General features: G+C 40.3%; 1 protein-coding gene across 11 annotated transcripts in view; it reads right to left on the reverse strand.

The window, feature by feature from the left end:
• The window catches only part of sash1a (SAM and SH3 domain containing 1a), a 233,329-nt gene that overhangs the window by 47,760 nt on the left and 164,533 nt on the right, over positions 1-21,036 (reverse strand). The window contains exon 1 of one of the 11 annotated variants that reach the window (XM_044168072.1): positions 4,703-5,422. The exons of 9 other annotated variants lie outside the window; for them this stretch is intronic. In XM_044168072.1, coding sequence (XP_044024007.1) covers positions 4,703-4,810 — 108 coding nt within the window. In that variant the 5' untranslated portion in view covers positions 4,811-5,422. Of the gene's footprint in view, positions 1-4,378; positions 4,618-4,702; positions 5,423-21,036 lie in introns of those variants that run through there. One more of the 11 variants, XM_044168076.1, reaches the window with a different exon arrangement.

A 21,036-nucleotide genomic window follows, 5' to 3' on the forward strand; every position in this document is an offset into this window, starting at 1 on the left:
TTACACTCAATTCATGTTTTCCACATCATGTTAGATGTTGCCAAGTCTTTCAAAGAAAGTGCTTGCTTATTATAACCATAGAGAAAGGCATTCCAAAAGGCTAAAAGTCCTTAGCCCTGGGCCTAATGTGTTTGTTCTGGTCTATCCTTTGGGCTCACATTCCTGACAGTGCCATCATACTGGGGCTAAGTTATGTAGGGATTAAATGGTAGTGTACATAGTATTAACTATTGTTACAGGGCTGGCCTTCGGACTACCTGTTCTCTGGGGTAAGAACAATGACAATAGTTAATAATAGAGCAATGCATTTGATGTAATGTTAGAACGTCAGTAGTATGATCACTTTCACTTGCTATGCAACCTCAAAATGGGTGCGGCAGGTTGAAATTTCCACCAACTGTCCTGTATTGTGTTGCAATGTACTAATGTTTCATCCAGAAGTGAACCAATAGAATTGTCCACATTCACCCTGAGTCATGGATACACCATCTTAAACCCAACCTGCAAGAGATCGCCTGTCCAACACACAAATCATCATAAAAGCAATAATAAGTAATCCATCCTTTACTCCACCCAGACCTCTATCCATCCAGTTCCCCCAGCTCAACATTTGACCATCCTAATTTTTTATCCACTGTATTGCCAACCAATTGTAGAAAACAGACCAGCAGGATAAAGATAAATGAAGTCAAATATGAGAAATGTGGAAAAAGATAAGCGAATACAGGTGGATGAAAAGACAAGAGGGTGCTGCTCATGTGTCATATTGCATCACCCAACTACAGTAGTTCTTAAAAATGTTGGATGTACTGTAGTGGAGAATTCCACAAAACGGAGCCAGTAGAAGTCTGACTAAAAGATGTAGTGTTGCCATGGGAGAAGACTGTCGAGGAAGGTGAGGCCAGAAGGGAACAGCCCACCCCTTTTAGAGGGCTTCCTGAGGATATCCGTGGCTTGAGCAGAACAGTGCATTGCCATCCCAGCAGAGGAAACCTGCCAGATCTCTGTGTGACCTCAATAATGAGACCAGTAAGGGGGGGGGCAAAGGAGGAGTGAGCTGAGTTGGACTGGGCAACAATAGACAAAATTAGGCTATAATAGACTGTGTTAGAACATGATTGGCAAAGATATAAAGTGGCCTGGCTAACCACAGTTTGGCAGAAAAGGACTGAAGCATATACTGTCACTCTGTATGAAGTACTATGTGGGAGGAAGCACATAGGGATCACCTCATCTAACAATATGCTTTCTAGACACAATCAATAATCATGTCTTGAGAGCAGTATCCAATCCTTAGGTTTATAAATGAAGCACTGACTACAACATAATCAGTGTTTTCCAAATGGATAAACTCCCACCCACGCTGTGTGAAACACCACAAAACTCTGTTCAAACAGAAAAGGTTTCCCTGCAGGCAAGTAAAATATTTTACAAGGCCTTGGCTCAAGATGACCTTTCAAGTAAAAACGGGATGAGAGGTTTCTTTCAGAGGAGCAAAGAGGGAATAATGGATGACTGTCAGCTGTCCAGGTTTGTGATCAAATCATCTAGACTAGGAAGGAGCACAATTAGAAGCTTGTCCTGGGTGAATGCATGTCTGAAAATCTGCGTTGTGTCGCTCCTCTACATTGTATTGAGAAATACAGCAGTTATTCCAGATAAAACTGAACCCCACAGACTCATAGAACATTTGCCAAAAGGAGGTGCAATGGAGAGGAACTGGAATGGATTATTACAGAGATCTTAAAGTCTGTACAGATGCACACCTCAAAAAACATTACACATTATGCTGAGACAAAATACTCTGTTTCCAGTCAGGCAGTTTTAATGGGGCTCATTTAACATTCAATAAAGAGCTTTCAGCTCTGAGGAAAAACCCTCATGTCTCCAGAAGTGGGGTGGGACTAGAAGCAAATCTTCATTCAGACATCTGTAAATCCAACTACTTAGAACAGCTATAGCTCCTGCCCCATACCATCCTAAACTGCCTTTGACTCTTAATTAGCTCAAGGGCTATTTACTCGACTTCAACCACAAATAAATGACTGGCTTACTTAGGTATTCTTATTAAACACATTCCACAACAGGCTGCTGTGTATGGTTAACCTCAAAGGCAGGGCCCCCTCAGAAAAATACTGCAGGCCGAAGTGCCCTTTGATTTACAGTCAAAACATGATGAAAACTTGAAAAAAGGTGCAAATGTAGATGACATTCTTTGGACGAACTCTTTGCCGTTGGCCATTTTAATGTTTAACTGTGCTGGCACTTGAGTGTTAAGAGTTGTTCTTGAGTTTGGCATGTGTGCTGAAAAATATAGTAATCAGTGTGAGTATAGTAAGCATGTTGAACAGATCTTTATTAGGGTAGATGTCCATCTGTACAAGTATGTAGGCCGGCCTGTTATCACGTGTGGGGAGCCAAGACCAAACACATTTGCAACAGTGAGTTGGGTCAACAGGCTTGGAGCAAACCCAAATTTTAAAGGGCATTCTCATATAGGCTCCCAAGCAAAACAAAAGCCATTGAAAGTCATAGAGCATTGGTTATATATAGCAGATAAATTTTGCTTTGAGTGAGATATGGTGTTCCTTGTGCTCAGGATATTCATCTCATACGGTGCTTAAAGCTAGGAGCCTGAGCACATTGTTAGGAATAAAGGTCATTATAACTTTTATTTTTGTAACTTTTTAATATATACTACTTAAGCCAATAAATTCAAAAATCAATCTAAGATCTATCTATCTATCTATCTATCTATCTATCTATCTATCATATAATCTTGCATACTTAATCATAAGCACAGGAATACTGCAAAGATATGACAATGTTTTACTGGAAACCATTCTATTCACAGAAATTACGCATGCAAGCTGCCATCTCAAGCAACTCAAGTCAATTCCATTCACTTTCAGAAAAAAGCAACCAACAGAAAATCATGCATTATCATGGTTGTTGACCCGTTAGTTCAAGTGTGACAAACTGATCTCCTGAACTTTTAAATAATACTGACTGTCGGCAGCCAAGAAGGCCGATTGTGTTCCATACTTCTAATCTTTCTAGTACAGTTTTGTAGGAAAATAAGACGGTCACAGCTATCCAAACCTTCCTAACACTCAAGACATAAACATGTAAAGTGATACAGTACGAGGAACAAGATCCCAACAAAAGCTGAGGTCAGTGATTTTGAAATAATATGAGAGTGCGCTATGTCTGCTGGCAGGATGGCTAACAGTTTTGAAATAACTTTAAAGAGTGCTGCAGGATAGTTAGATACTTAAAATTAATGTTACAATTAGTTCATGACCTCCAACAGTGTTGATGTTAGCAAAAAAGCATTTATTGTGATGCATTTATTATCAATCTGTGAAATTATCGTGATTGACCATAAAATAGTGTAGATGGGTTTCACATATTCGTCAAGAACAAAATAGTTCAAAAAGCTTGTTGCTGTTGTGTATGTGTGAGTGTTTCAGCTAAAGGGGAAAAATGTCAAAGATGAGCACAGCCTAGCAGACATTTGCCTCCAGAGCAATAAATCTGGATAAATTGCCTGGCTGGAAGCCAGGTCTCCCACCCGGTGTCAGAGAGCAGGACAGCCTCCCCCTCCGACATTAGCACACACACACACACACACACACACACACACACACACACACACACACACAGACACTCCTGCATTTACACACCATTCACATCTTCACTGCCAGACCAAATCAAATTAACACCTCTGTCTTTACACAGACTGGACATGACTGCAACACATTTGGTTGGCAGATCAATCAGATCCCATGGCCTGTACAATCAAGACTGCTTTAGCAGCCAAACAAAAGAGTGTTGCAATCTCCAAAGTCACAAGCATTTAAGGCACAAACATGTAGATTATGGTAAATCTGACTCTCTCTGGACTGAAATAACAGCAGTTTACAAAGAAAACAGGGCACCCAAGATCAATGGGAGCTGAAACACTATGAGAAATCAAACTTAACTTCTAATAGTAATATGCAAATTAGTCAAATGTTACAATGTTTCCCTAATAACCACAGCATATGTCTAGGATCTAGATCTTGAGACCTGGAGGTGAACCTCTGGAAGTCCATTAGCATCTCTAATAACTACCATTTCTAGTTTTATGTTTGGTACTGTTATCAAGTCTACAATATAGACACAACACCTCTCCTCTGATGGAGGCCTCAGCAACAAAATCATGTTTAACTTGGAGAAACATTGGAGCCTCTGGTCTAGCAGCAAAGCTTAAGTGAGCTTCTCCAATAGAAAAAATGTAGTATGGAAGTACATAAAATGCACAACAGCCACAGAGAACATGGCAGCACACAAAACACACATATTACAAAGGGTTAATCTTTAATGTGCAACATACCATATTCTCATTCGATTCCTGTTTGCATTGAGATCCGATAGACTCAACAGTATGAATTCGCCATTAGCAGCCTACAACTAAAATACTCGAATCCCAGACGACACGTAGAGAGTAGAGTGCTGGAGCATTTGAAACGTGGGCCTATATAAGGACGCACAGCGAAGAGTTGTTTTGATGCGTGATTTTCATGCACTGACTAGTTGGCTACACAATCACTCATTCGGCAAATCAGTGTCAACTTTGAGGATGAGGGTGAAAACTCTCAGTTAGTTGTGAGTCTATGATGTCAGTCTATGATCGTGTCACCCCTCCCCCAAAACTTACCAGCATCCCCATAACGTCCGTCCACAGTTGGGAAAAACTGTCGGACGCAGCAGCGCTGTCTGCCTGGGGCTCATTAGAAGGCGCACCGGTTCCCTGATCACCTTCCATAATGTTAGAATATTTTGTGTTAAGTCAGACAAATCTGGTGCAAAGCTTGAATCCAGCCCACAGGCAGGGGCCTGATCACCAGCAATAAACGAGATGTCGGTGCCAAGGGAGCTCCTAGAGAAAGTTGCCCTTGACGCACCGGTGAAACGCTCCAACATTGCTTGGCACGATCCGAAGTTTAGTGCGTAAATTGCGCCCTGACATGTTTACGAAACTCCCAGGAGAACTCGTGCGTCGAATTCAAATAATAAAAAAACGCAAAAGGAAAGAAAAGCGGCCTTGAGTTTTGTAGTCCCACAACAGGTCATTCGTCTGAAAACTTTCTAGCGGGGTGTTCCCTGCTCCACAGTCCGTGCTGCACGGATCCGTGCCCGGGCATAAACCAAACACCACACCGGGGAAGAAGTCGCCCAAGCGGGCGAAAAGTTTCCGAAAAGTTATTAAAATCCCTCGATGATTGACAGAAAACTGTCTAAACTAGTAGAGCGAGCACACATAATCTTATTTCCATTAAAAATTTCGAGTGAGAGACTGCCCGGAGCACAGAGCAAATCCTCCAAACACTGCGCCTCCCCCTCTCTTCACCCGCCGTTTCTCTCTCCCTCACACACTCCTCCCAACAAAACATTACAGAAGAAAAAATAACTTGTCAGGAACACAATGGCCAGGAATTAAGTCACACCACTAACGAATCATTAATATTCCAATAATAAGTTTTTCATATGAGATGTTATTCATATCGTGACTTGTATTTGTCTGAGTAATCTAACTTGACTTTGACACTTTTTGTTTTAACCCTGAACATGATTCTTATGATCAGTCATTGGCGACTTTGTAGTGACCACATCCTAATAATGATTTTTTTATGTCCCCATTGCCTTCTATGAACTTTTTAAATGGTTTGTTAATTATTTTGCTGAAACCAGCATATGCTCCAAAAGCCATTACAGGAGTACTATTCATTTTCATGATTTTTTTTTTTAACAGCAGAGAAATCTTTTTATCTCATGCTGACATGGCTTTCCAAATATGCCTCTCCAGCCAGCATTGAATAGGGACTGTGAACAAAGCACAGTCTCCACACAATTGTATGAAAAACAAAAAAGCCCATGGGAAAATGTTTTTAAGGGGGTGATGCATACTGTGCCCTTTGCCTGGCATACATTTGGACAAAATGCTGGACAATAACAAAAAACATGAAACTTTGAGTGTAACTACTTAATTTGAGTTACTTTTGCCTTAGGATGGCCCCACACACACATCACAAACAGCTGTTGTTTCGCTGTGTAACAGCTATGTTCTCTGTGCTGCAGCTCTCATTTGAATACAAGTAGGATAAAAAGAAACACATTATGTACAAGCATGAAATTGCACAGCTATCTTGTCTGATCAGGCGTTTGTTATGCTCTGCCAGCAGGCTACTCTATTGTAATGAAGAAGTCCAAAGACTCTCTGGTTCTCCTTGTTGTTGTCAGAAGCACATTTTCTCAGAGCGGCAACAGCTGCCAGGTCTTGTGACAGATGCCAGAAGAACCAGAGAGAGCGAGACAAAAGGTAAGACTGAACATTTTAGTTCCCTTCCATGGGGTTTCAAGTCAGTCTAAAATGCTACTTCAACCGCTGTTTGCCAGATCAGCCTACAACACCACATGCAATAAGTACATGAATTTAAAAATAACATAACTGAAGGAAAAAGAACAGACAAGAAAAACATTAACCCCACATTCCTTTCTGTAACCATGTAAAAAGTGATAAATTACACAATAATCCCCAAAGCTACAGTTTCACCTGTAGTGCAAGGAGATATGTGATAGGAGGCCTACTGTGGATTATGCAGGGTGCAAAACGGATGCATTTGCATTTTTGCAGCATAGTCAACAGGTAATCAATAGCCTAATACAATTTAATTTTATTAGTATTGTAAAGGTATTTATTCTTAAATAAGGCTTATAGTTAGAGTCTACAGCTAGCAGCTCTAGGAGAGCTCACTTCAGCATGCTAACATGTTCACAATGATAATGCTAGCATGTTTATGTTTAGCAGGTATAATGTTTAACATCTTAGTTTAGTGTGTTAGCATGCTAACATTTGCTAATTAGCACTAAACACAAAAGCCAACAGCCATCTCTAGCATGGCTAAAAATGGATTTTGAAATTTGCAGTTTGGTTCCCATGTACACAAAATCCCAATTTATTATCCAAGTAACTCCTCTTTGTTGGCACTGATCATTCCTTTATATACAATATCATGGTTCAAAGTGTGTGTAGGTGAAGAATGACTTAAAGGCCTTAGATGAGCGGCAGCTGCTGAAAAGTATCCTGCTTACAGTCTAAACAGACAGAACACAGGATCACACAAGAGCAGCTTTGTTGGCTGGCAGGTCGACAACCCAGGGGGGCTGCACTGCCGATCTCACATCTGTAACCTCAGGGTGACAGCAGCAGCTAGTGGTAGGACTGCTAGTGTTTTTGTGTGTGTGTGTGTGTGTGTGTGGGGGGGGGGGGTCCCATACTGCTATTACATCATTGCGCTGTCCATCAGTTTTCGTCTGTTTCTAAAGAATGGTGACCAGGTTGTTTGAATGGAGGCACCGCCCTGATCCTGCCCCTCCTTCCAGCCAAAAAGGGGTGTTGGAAGTCTCCCCTCACACACAAACACACTCCCACCACTCTATAAGCACAAACACTCTGCCTGCCAAAACCCCCCATACCCAAATATAAGATAGTGTGACCCCACCTGAAGCAACTTAAACAGAGGGGTCAAACTGTTAATGAGGAGAGGAGGAAGCCTGTTGACTCAGTGCACACTCAAACACTGCTGGTGTGTGTTTGTGTGTGTGTAGAGGCCAGCTTTCCCCTTCTCTCTTCACACTAACCACTAATCAAGGTGTCATGTTGCCAGACAAGAGGAAACAAAAGTCACTTCCTAGTTATTTCAGCATATGTTAATTGTCAATTTATTACATGTTAGAGAGTCGTCTCCTTTGATCAACATTTTGGAAAAGATGTGAACATTTGGTCAGAAATGAGGACAAAATTTGGAGCATATGAACATGGAGAGGATACGGCTGCAACCAATTCACAGTATCCATAAATGTGTCCTGAAAGTAGGATGTAAAAGCTAAACTTATTTCAAGGGTGTTCTTTCATGAAAAGGATGATGTCATGAATATAAATTGTTAACATAGGTTACTTTGAACATAGTCTTGAAAGCCTCAGGACTTTCCCGATGGATGTCAAGTTATTTTGACACTTTCACTGTCTTTCAACTATCTTCTTTCATCTCTTCTCCTATTTATTATGCTATCTATTATTAATAGTTTCATCGTCTTATCATGCATTCTTCTTCTCCTGTGCTGATCCTGCTGGGTTCCAGTGGGATGGAGGGAAAATTACACTGTGTCATCAGGTTTGGGACGGAGCAGGAAAACCTCTAGAGTAGATGGGAGACAGGAAGCATTTATATCAGACAGTCGTTTTACACGCTGAAGGGTCATGATGTGTGTGACTAACAAGCCTATTTTCACAAATTGGAGTCAGGTCAAAAGCCTACAGGTGCTGGATGTCCCACACACCAGTACAACATATCCCTTTAACAACTCTGTTTTATATCACAATTAGAAATACCCAGATTATTGTTTAGATGCTGTGTAAAACTCTGGACTGAAACAGAATTAGCAGTAAAAGTGATGGGATTGAAATCATTGGACCAGGTAGGAACGGGAAGAAATAATTTAGAACAGGCCAGGACAAGACAAAATCACATCCTCTCATTCCCTCTATAAGGGAAGAGCATGTGTTTCTTGCAGACATGAAGACATTGCAGGGATCTTACATCTACAAAGAATCACCTAATCTCCCATCAACTCCTTTCATTAACCACTCAAACACTCCCACAGGCTAAATAATGTGAGAGACTCAGATAAACTTTCGTCGAGGCAATAGATTTTCTATAAATGCACTTGCCCTAGATTACAGTGTATCTCAGTGTGTCATTTTCTACTGTAGATGACTCAGCAAGATTATCACAAAATTGGGCGGCGTGTCTAAATACACTCATAGGGGTGGTGATGCAAGGTAAGAGAAGAGAAAGGAGAGAATAGAGAGGAGGCGCAGATGGAAGATAAAGGTCTGGGAGGAGTTAGAGAGTAGGAGAAGATTGCGTAGTCTTTACGGCTGGTCATATAATAGTAATTAGTAGAAAATTGATTAAAGTTATATAATGATGTAGAGTTTGTAGATTTTTGGAGGTAGTTTGCCTCGTAATGAACACCAACATTTAGTTCTAACCATGAGCTGCTAGGACTAAAAGAGGGCTAAGAAGAGGCATGAAGAAGAGGAAAGATACAGTGGAGACCCTGAGACTGAGGAGAAAAAGGAGATAGAGATGGAAAAAGAATGTAGATGGCATTAAAGCAAAGCCGGGTTGGACCTCCCCTGATAGTGAGAGTGACCCTTCCTGGAGGTCAGTGACCCCAGGCCTTAAAAATAGTCCCTGGAGGGGTCACGAACCGTGCTGGCAGGGGTGATTAACAACATAGTGGAAAGACATCAAGGGCACCACCAACACACTTAAGGAATGCTATACATGACCACACAACACTGACACACTGCAGTTAACAGACCAATAGATAGTACAATAACTGAGTTTTACCGCATGCATCCTCTAGATTTTGAACATATCAAATGATAAAAGTCTGGTGATTTTTCTTTGTTTTCAACCCAAAATATACAAGTAACATTTTGGAAATTAACTCTTCATGATGATGGTGATTAATGCCTCAAGGATGGTATGCAGCCAATTCTATTCGAGTAAATTTTTATTTAATTTTAGCCCTACTATGTTTTGTAATGGTTTGAGAATACTATGTAAAATATAGGTCACCATAACATACCTTAAAATATCCTATATTCTCCTCATGTTGAAGCTACAAGGGTGTAGTCACTCTGATTACCATATCTTCATCTATATATATATAAAATGTTCTTACCGATGTTTCTATACATCTTCCTCCTCAACATATATTTTTATACCCTAAGCTTAATTGGATCCAGTGTTCTGAACCCTTATCTCTTAGTTCTTAGTGCGCCTTCTCTTAGTGAATAATTGGGATCAAGATTTTCACATAATTAATTCCGCTTAGTCGATGGGTCAAAGGCCTGACAGTCCCCTGGCATTTTCTTTGAACCAATCTGGATGTGAGCATTTGTTATTCTTATTTATCTGTGTGTGTGTGTGTGTGTGTGTATATGCGTGTGTTTATGTGTATTCCAATGTGCAAGAAAATGTGTCTGTGTGTGTGTGATGAGTAGGCGGCCAGGCCAGCCCCACTGTGCTTCACACACCGCTAAGTCTTGTGTGGGAGTTATCACACAAGCCCAATTAGCATGACAACTAATTACTGTTTCCTTGGTCCCCTCCCCCAGCTAAGAAACTCATTAAATTAAATCAACACATTGGTCTTTCCACTGAAAACAATGCTTTCAGGGAATAATAATGAACGCCTGGTGCTTGCTGTTTGTGTGGTCTATGTATTACTTTTCATAGGGTGGTCAACCATAACACTGGAGTTTTTTTGAAAGCTGGGGAAATGTTTACTTCAAATATCAACACAGAAATTGCTTCTGGACCAGAGGGAGGGAGAGAGAAGAGAAAGAAAGATGAAGACAATTGAGATAGTGTGAGAAACACAAAAAGTGATATGCATGGGCAACAGGGAGAACACTAAAGCCTGGTTTAAGATTTGTGTATACTCGCGCGAGACACCATGGCGCGTGCCTCCACAGTGTCTGTCAGGACTTCTCAAACAGATCGTATAGTGAACGGTATGTCAGCAAAAACAATCATGGTATGGGGCCAATGTCAAGGAAAGTGTGCCTGTGATATTGTGTCTGTACACCTGCACCTACAGAATGCAACACATAATCCTGTGAGGGCGTCAATGTGATGCAGGAATTCAGGGCCAAGAAGAAAATAACAATATTTATCAGTGTCATTGAGATGCAGTGAGGATAAATGAGGTTCTCAAAGTTTGCAGCAACATGACCTGCTGACACCACTGTAACTCAAACAAAACATTTTCAGTGGAATTATTTTTATTGAACAACTTTCACTTTCTTTATGTTGCATTTAAGTGAATTTGACATTTTATTCTAAGAGCTCTGTGTGTGTAGGCTGGCTTTTACTCGATTGTAGAGAGAGATGAGTTTCTATACAGTCTACAGAAAATGATAATGTGCCTCCCACAGACAAGCATCTCAGAGTAGGATTTAGAAGTAGTAATCCATGCTTTTATTAATGCAGTGGTAATTGCAGGTCCCTTTCTTCTGCTTTGTGTAGAAAAAACACCAATATAGAAACAAAGCATATTTCTGCTAAACCCTGGATTCCCAGATTCTCCATGCAGTGTACGCCTCCATGGACCATGTGGTAGGTGATTGTGTTACACTATTGTGTGTGTGTGTGTGTGTGTGTGTGTGTGTGTGTGTGTGTGTGTGTGTGTGTGTGTGTGAACTGAGATTCCAGAGTGTTTTAATCAGGCAACTGAAAGGACAGATGTTGTTTTGGATGTAAGCGAGCTTCCAAAGGAATGAGCAGCACTGTGTGAAACGCCAGAGTGCACAGTGTTTGGTGTTTTGAAACTTGGTGTGTATTTGCAGACAGGGATGTGTGTTTGAAAGAGAAATGGCCATCGAAGAAGAATAAACTGCATCTTTGTTAAAATGCTGTCACAGCTGTGCTTGAAAATAATAACAGGGTGCATGTTTGTTTGTTTGTGAATGAGTCCACAGGTGCAGACAGTGGGAATGTGTTGGTCTCACTGAGGATGGAGGTCATGAGACTCGGCTGGCAGCTGTGGTGGTGTAAGAGTGGCAGTGCCAGGCTGACAGCTGATGTCCAGTGGGTCATTTCACTCTATGTACTGGAGCTCTGCACTAGATATACTGTGGCAGACCAGTTTCACAATAAGGAAAGAGCATGTGAGTGGTCCAGAACCAACCATTTTTCAATGGTGGACAGAATAATCATTTTACTGATTAGGTCGAACTTCACTGCACGTGATTTTCAATTCATGACTGAGGAGAGAGAGTTTAAACTAGATTTTTACAATGGAAATGATGCAAAAAAAACAAACAAACAAAAAAACAACAACAACAAAGTAAAGTCAGATTCCAGTGCTTTTATAGAATTGAAAAACCTTTCTACTCTACTTTCTTTCTACTCTGTACTGGAAGTGATTTGAACAGTAAGGAAGAATACTATTACCATAAAAACAAATATAATTGAGTAAAATGATTTAAAAAAAATACTCTAGATAACTGTAGCTGTCTAATGTACACTAGACAGCTACTTCATCGCAACACAGCTATACATAATTGGTTATCCCTGACAAATATGAACATGGCCAGAGTTTGTTGTTTATTTGGATCCTAATCAGATCCCTTGGCAACACATACTCGTCTTGAGGTCCACAGAGTCAATGCACTTGCACTCCAGTCAAAGTAAGGCGGTGAGTCTAAAAAACTGGTAAACTTTGAGCACTGGAAGATTTTTTTAAAATATAACCTGTGGTAATAAGGAAGGCGCTTCCTGAGAACTGTATGTGATTTGACCATAATACTTATTATAAAATCATGGAATGTACCTTAAATCTCAAAAAGAACTCAGAGATATTGTATCCGTTTAGCTTGACGAGACAGCACTTGTAGCCAAGCTGTTTTAGGTCAGATTTTTACCACAAATACACTATTTTGTCATTGGTCCCTTGCTTATCAGTAGCTTTCTCATGGGTATGTTTTGCTATCTTTTCTTCCACCTTTCAAAATGTTTTCTCTCTGTGTGTTTTCTTCCAAGTCCCTCTATCTGAGAATGAGGTAGTAAAATGGGACAAAGTGGTGCCCCCTGCTGTTGTCAAATATACTGTACTTACAAACCACAGAGCACAGGCCCTGCTTGCCCATGCAGGACACTGGACTGTCTATTAAATCCTCTTGTACATCCTGTTATGTCAAGTCAGCCGCTCTGCCATATGTTCGCCTCTGAGCAAGATACAGTAAAAATAGGCTTGGCCTTGATGTTATTAATGGCCATGTGTGCTGTGAACACATAATTATCCCCTGCAGTTTCATCCCAATCTCAGTTTTATAGTACTCGCTTCAGGTTTATACGACACAAATACCCACATAGGAACACAGGCATGCATGCACATTCAAGCTGCAGAGATAGAGTAGCTTTGCATTTACTGTACAGTTCCAGTGCTAACAAGATAGTAGCCAGTGGGGCTCAATAAAGATTTTATCGCTTTATTTCTCTACCTAAACACTCTCACCTGTTGTTTCAGCTAATGTCTAACATGGAGTGACATGAAAAAAGTCACACCTGAACGTATTTTGACACTGTTTATGTGTTTTGCAATGGCTGGTTCTTTGGAATTTGGACAATTGTAATCAAAAGCTACGAGTGTATTTGTTAGGTAGTCATCTTGACCAGTGGAAACTAGAAAACAAACAACATTCAGTTCCTACAGAAGCAGAGACAGAGGGTCTCTTGTGGAGTGTGGTGTGAGAGGAATTCCATTTCTAGCGATGCCACATAATCCCTGGCACACATACATAAACAGACACACAACAAACACTCAGCCATGCACTCACTGACACAGAATAAGGAACTGTATGCAAACTGCAAATCAAATCTAAAAATAACTTTAGATCTTTTAGAATTTATAATCTTTTCATACAAACATGTACCATGAGCATGTACAGCTTCATTTTCCCTGTAGATTTATATCACATTGCTAGCAGCAAAGGCTGCAGACATGGCTGACATTTGGTTATGTATTAGATGTTATAATAACTTGTTCCTCGGCCAGCTCCAGGCTGCTCTGTGGTACGGCCTTCTGTAATTACTGTCAGTATTCACACAGCCATCATATATCTCACACACAACCCGTGACACTTGATCTGTCACACATTCTTGGCCATTTGCACATTAGAGGGAAATAAAAGGCCATGTTAAAGTACATGCTGACATGAAAAAAATCTTCTTCTGACTCAAAACAGTGGATGAATATCAAAACCTCAATGCAGAAGGATTTTCAACACTAACATATTATTCAACCAAATCCCAAAGCTCTGTGCTATTAGGAGTTACACCAGTCTGTTACTGGAGATATTAGTGAGTATTGGGGCAGTACCAAAGTTGAATAGTTTCCCCATATTAAAATTCAATTTCAAGAGCCAAAAAGAGAAAACTGACCTGACTTTCTGCCTGTTTTATAAACACAACCTCTCCAAATGAAGATATTAAGAGTACAAACCTCCACCAATATCCTACGTTGCTCACAACCCTAAGAAATGATTCTTATCACATCAATTTTCAGTCAAACGGAATTATTTCAACTGTAAACACTCCCTTAACATTTAGAATACAATCTCTGCCTCTGTTTATTTCATTGTTGGAGCTACACATTCCTTGGTGCAGGGCCCATCTGTCCAATGAACTGCATGGAAATCCATTTTCAGATATCCTGCTGACAAAGACGCAGACAAAGAATCTAAACAACTGAGGGAAACAAAACAACATCTTTTTAACAATGGATAATGAGTGTTCATTTACATTTTGTCCAGTGACCCCAAATTTAAAATATCACAAGTTCATTGAGTTAGCTCAAGTGTCAGCAAATGCTTAAAAGTAAGTACTTTGAATTAGTTTTAAAATGTGGTGTTGATGTGTCTCTGTATAACTGGCTCTGTACTCTGGATTTAACTGCGGTCTGACAGCATGTACTGTATGTGGCTTGGGCAGAGCACATTATATAAGACCTCCATACTGACATCATTATCCAGTTTGGTCCAGAGTCCTTGACCACAGCACATTCAGCCCCTTTCACATTTCCTTCCCAATAATTTATTATTTTTTACTTTTGCTTCTTCTCTACCCTACCCATTTGAATTGCTTTCTGACATCACAATGGGACAAGTAGTTTTCAGCTTGTACATCTTTGTCAGTTTTAGAGTCTAAAGAAATCAGTTGAAAAACTAATTTTGGTATGATAATTCCTAAAATATCTTCCACAATTACCAGCTTAATGTATGTTTGGTTTACAGTGAAAATATATTTGACTGACACAATTAATGAAAGTTATTAAACAGCACAGATGACAGACAGACAGGATAACCAATCAGCCACTCTGCCAGTGTCCCATTCAACCATTAAAAACTCTCTGGCTGATCTGTGTGTGTATGTGTACAGTCTCAATCTGTCTGTCTGTCTGTCTGTCTGGCTACACAAAACTCAACCACACAACACACAAACATAGTGCAAGCTCAGCTCAACCACTGTAGCCCTCCACTTTCACAGGAATTTCCTCCCATTTTAGCCCAGAGGATCCTGCTTACACTGGCAAAATATGAACCCAGTGGCAGCGTTGAACCGCAAAAACACAAAACAAAACAAAACTTGTATATTTTCCTAATTACTTAAACAGGTTCACATGGTGACGTACAAGGTCCTGGTCAAACTTGTGGATTGTGTTCTCAAACAAATAAAATTGATGCTCATATGAAGAGATGGGCGAAGAGATATTTCTGAGTGAAATCTTCCTCTTTTTTTAATCTGCAAAAGTCCATTCAAGTCTTTGGGGTTTTAGCTTGAAAACAATAAAGTAATACTTAAGTGATTATAAAATGTGCATTTGACTTACTGTCATTCTTCTGATGATTCAACCAAATTCTATAAATTATCATCAAAATAAAGATAGAGCTAGGCCTGGGTATCATTTCAAATGTTTCTATACTAGTGCTAATGGGATAGCTAGGTTTTGGTACCGAACAATACTTTTTTCAAACCCCTGTTTTTTTCCCTTCGAAATAAGCTAAACCTCTCAAATGTTAAATTACCGCTAAAGACAAGAAGCTGCAAGAACTTTTCTCAAATAAAATAGTCTGAAATTGGCAAAATTTTGATTTAAATGAGGAACTATCGGATTGAATAAGTAAACAACATTACAAATCAGACAAGGCATTCAATGTTAGATTTCAGTTCTTGACAGTTTGATACTCAGTTCTAAGGACACATTCAGGTACCAAAAAAGTACTGTAGTTTAATACCCAATCCTAGTTATAACCCTAACCTATCTATCGGAAACATTTAAGCCATATCAGGGATGACTCTTGTGTTTCTGTGCTGTAATTGGCTGACTCAGAACCTTTGAGGTGGTAAAAGGGCTTAGAGGGTACCATGACAATGCCCCGATGCTTGGCATAAACCATGGTGATGGTTGCTCCGGCCTGACAAGACCTCATTACAGGCTGGTGGGGAGTCCTGTCTGAAATCTCTGTTCCAGATGGTCACTCAGAACCAATTAAAACACCTTTCTGAATCACTCTCACTAACTCAATCCCTCTGTTGCTCTGCTATCCATGTCCCCACAGAACGTATCAGTGTGTATCCTGCGCCAACATGCGAACACACACAACAACAAACAAATAACCCCACATCCAGGCTGATAGAAAAAAACCAAATGGAGCAGTCGGCAGTCATTAGCTTAGTATGTTTAATGATTGTCCTTCCCGTCTAGGTCAGCCAATGCACCAGTAATGAGTCTGCTCCACTGCCCCCTCACCCTTCTGGAAGAGTGGAACTTCTCTGGAGCCAAGACGACTCAGCGGGACAAGAAGCAGTATAAAGGTTAATGGGCCCACTGAGATTAAATGCAGGTTGAGTAAAATTGAGTTTGGGATACAGATGGCTCTGCCTGAGGTAAGGACACATTCCTAAATAGGAGATTCCATGTTGCATGTGTCTTCATTTGGGGAATATCACCACCTCAGCTGTCTTGCATTATAACATAATTTTCCATTAATAGGTAATTTGGTTAATAATGGGTGTTGTCACAAGAAACAAAGGTGTACTGAAAATAGGGCTGCTATTATTTTCATTATTATTTTAATTAATTGATCTTTTAGTCTAGACTAATTTTGAATCTTTTAGTCTATACAATGTCAGAAAATACTGAAAAATTGCCCTTTACAATTTCTCAGAGCCCAAGTTGACATCTTCAAATTGTTTACTTTGTCTCATCAACCCCGCAAACCCCAAGATATTAAATTTACAATAATATCAACCTGGAAAAACTGTCAAATTTGAGAAGTTGCAACCATCAAATGTTTTTTGCCTAATGAATAATTGCCTTTGTTTATCTTTTGTGAAACTAACTATAAGTTATATATGCTTATATGCTTATATATGCTTATATGCTTCCTATAAGTGTAATATGACTGTGTATGAATAAGTGTTAGGGGAAAAATTGAGACCTTGTTGTATTGATCAAAGAGGCTGCAAAACATGGGATTAATACAGATAGAGAAAATGATCAGGCAGGAATGGGATGGTCAGAGCGATGAAGAAAAGCTAGGGGTCCCTAGAGGACACACAAACACACATTTACACACACTCACAGGAGGCTTGTGTTGATACAGGATTGTACTGCTGCAGGGCTTAGTGCTGAGCCCATGCTGGCCGAAAAGATATCTATATCCTGTGGCACAGAGCTGGCATTTAGCCCAGACTAATGTAGTATTTACTTTAATACTCTCTGATTATCATTCTTCTCTCTACTATCTTCTATCTCTTTACTACGTCAGCATGAGTGCATGTACAGCCAGCATGGGCTACTGCATCTGTCATTCACTTGCACCACTGTCACCTCTTCATAATGCATGAAAAATACAATAATCATGACCTGCCACACTTCCAAGACAATGCACATTTGGTCAATAACATCATAATTGACAATAAAGACAGTCAGGAAACATATGAATAGAGCAAGAGGGATGGCATGCAACAAAGGTCCCCAGCCAGGATTGAAACGGAGGCATTACAATTCCATCCATATTATATGTAATATGGATGGATATGGATATGCCATGAGCACACCACAGTTTCAATTACTTTCTTTCTCCTCTTTTCTTTAAACACATTGTTTTCCTTCTCTCCTAGTCAAAGTGTGGAATATATTGAGAGACAGCTGCAAGATGATTTGGTCAAGATAATCTCAGAGCAGAAAAAGACCTGAGATTTGAGCATAACTATTTAAAGCTCTCTATAATCACATCTGAAGGAATCAAAAACATTCTGAGCTGGGCAGGGGTATTTCCAAGGGTGTGTGTGCTTGTGTGTGTGTGTGTGCGTGTGTGTGTGTGTGTGTGCGTGTGTGTGTGTGTGTCCCAGAGTCTGGTGGGTGGGGGGATCTAGGGATGTGGAGCTGAGCACATGTAGGATGAAGATTGGTGTAACCATAACAACCGAAACAGCAACAGCTCACATATAGGCCCATTCAATACGTTTGAGATAATATCATCAATAATCATATACAATAAGCAGGTTTTTAGGCAATGTGGTGTTGTTTCAAAGACATCATCAAATACATCAATCAAGCCACATTTGGTATAAAAACAAATCTGCACTATATAAACGCACCTGTTGATGTAAAAAATGTAGACAGGCTACAATGAAATATGATTTAAGTATACAGACATAACCAGGCTGCTCTTTCAATCCTCTGATCCTTAAACAACCACCATGCAGGTAGACACACACACAAATACTTGTCATGTGTTTTACTTTGACAGTGTACCTGACATAAATATCAATGCTGGGTTGAATGTGTAGCAGGCAAAGGCTTTACTCACCGTACACTGAAGCTCAACAAGATCTACAGCAGGGGTAAAGCTGGGGAGAGCGGAGGCACAACAACGCATCTTCACTTTGCACTGAGTCACACTGAAATTTAACTGTAGCTAGAATAAAGACAGCCAAGCTTAAACACTGTCTTCCACGGTTTAGTTAGCTCAGTCATAACCCCAACCAGACTTCTGATTCAGTCTGTTTATGTACGCAAATGGCATGGGATCAGAAAGCAGGACATGTGGTGGAAACATGTTTACAGCTGTGGCCTGGATTTTAGGTGTGATGTAATGGCAAAATGAAAGGGGGGTAAACTACAGTCATTGTCAGTGATTCAAAATAGGAAAAAAGTTTAGAAATCGTAACTTTTTTTGACTAAGCTACAACATAACCAGACTAAAAGATAAGAACAGGAAGGAGAACACTAACTGAGAAGCCGGTAGATAGGACAAACAGAGGTTACAAGAGGATGTTTCATGGATCCAGGGGGCAGGACAGGATTGGGGATTTACAGTCCACAGCTGGAGCAACAGCTCCCCCTGGGGCAAAGCAGCAATAATACATAAGACCTCACTAGATCTGACTCACAGCATTAGCTACAAAGTACCAAGACAATAGTTATGTTTTCGTATGGGTGCCCAATAAGAGAAATGAACCACTGTCATGAAGTCTGTAATGTCAGTGTCATGCTTTACTGCCACTGAGCTGCACAGAAAAACCTCCTCATTTGCCTTAGAAATGCACAAAAGCAATCGAATTGGTTTGACAAAGGCAACTATGATAGATAGATGATGATAGATTTGAGTTCAAAGAACTATATTAAAATCAAATAAATTTGCTGTAAAAGACAGACTACACCCTTCCATGCTGGTAAGCTACCAGCAATCTGCACATTAATCTCTCCCTCCTCTTCTCCAACACTCAGAACAAACTGTGTTTTCACTTTTATGTGTTTACCAACCTTTACTTTTATAACAGCCATTAAACACCCACCTTTGAGTGAGACATTAATGCAGGGCGAATCCAGAGAAGAAAAATAATTCACCTTGTGATTCATTACTGGCTCTTGATCCCTTAACACCTCATAAGAGGTCACAATTTATACACACATGAACAGATTCATGAACACAAGAGCGCAAATATGCTTGCAAATGCACACATCCACTCGCCTGTGCCTAGAACACACATGTAGTACACACATTCCTAATCTGTATCCATGGATGTGGTTGGTGCTCCTATGATTCTTTTTCCATCCATGGCTGGTAGCACAACTGTCCTAGGAAGAGGCAACTATTCATTTATGGATCGACTGTTGCTTGAATCAGAGGCGAGGCTGGACAGCACTTAACCAACCTAGACAGAGGCCACCAATCGGAGGGAAAAGAGCTGTCACCACGGCGCTAGTGTGTCAAAATGCAGGATCTAATTGGTTTGAATATCAGCAAAAATACATTGATGCCAACAACTGACCATAACACGAACAAAGCAGCCTATGTTGCCCACTGCAAAAAGCCACAGGACACATGTGCCAGAAGCCAAAAGCCTCAAACCAAGGCTGATGAGCATAACCACTGGCCTTACTTACAGGAAATACTATAACTACACAGTATTTAAATTACAGCATACAAACCTGACAATTTCAAGTTGTTTAATAACAAAGGTGCACTCACTAAATGAATACTAACATTGTTTACACTCAATGTTTGTCACCAAAATACACTGAATGTATCATAAAGTCCCGACATAGAATATTTCAAAACCAATTTTTAGATTTTTTTTAAATCTGCATTGTTTACATTTGCTAGTGGTTTTCTTTGTCATCCTCCACTCTTATTGGCAGATTAGTACCATTTACACCACATTACTGCTGCCAACCTGGAAATGCATGAAACCAAAGGGCATAATGCATCTGTATTCACCCTTCATTTCACAGACATTGCCAAAATGTTTGGTGTATTGGCCTTAATAGCATATCCGATAAATATTTTGAAAAATAAAAGTCAGTCTGGAGACAGGCTTAGTTGCATGCTTGAAACTTACTATAAGTCTTGAAAACAGAATGAAGATCAGTAACTTTGTTTCTATTCCCATTTACATCTCACCACGCATTTACATTACTGTCAGAAAGGTGTAGTGTGTCACCCCTCGTCTGCAGATAGAGCACGAGAGAGGGACCCACTCATCAAAACACTGCTCTACAGCACCCCTAGTGATCAAAAGCTCCACAGCTAACCTTTAATTTCATCCAGAATTATGCAGTCCTATGTGTGCATGTCAGAGGTCTTTGCTGTGTGCTGGTGATTTGTGATGCCTGTGAAGGATCATGTGGTGGGGTTTGTGGTGGTCAGGACAGCTTTAGTTGTTAGTATAGATACTGAGTGTGAGAAAGTCCTGACGGTAGGTGCTGGCTGCAACTGATATGAGTCCTCTGGGACATCTCCTCTGCTGAGGTCATCCCCTCGCACTCCAACACTCGTACATCACTGCTGACATCACCACTGATCCTCGCCAAGCCGTTGCCATGGGTGATACAAACAAG

Source organism: Siniperca chuatsi, linkage group LG16, assembly GCF_020085105.1.
Source record: "Siniperca chuatsi isolate FFG_IHB_CAS linkage group LG16, ASM2008510v1, whole genome shotgun sequence".
Taxonomy (NCBI): domain Eukaryota; kingdom Metazoa; phylum Chordata; class Actinopteri; order Centrarchiformes; family Sinipercidae; genus Siniperca; species Siniperca chuatsi.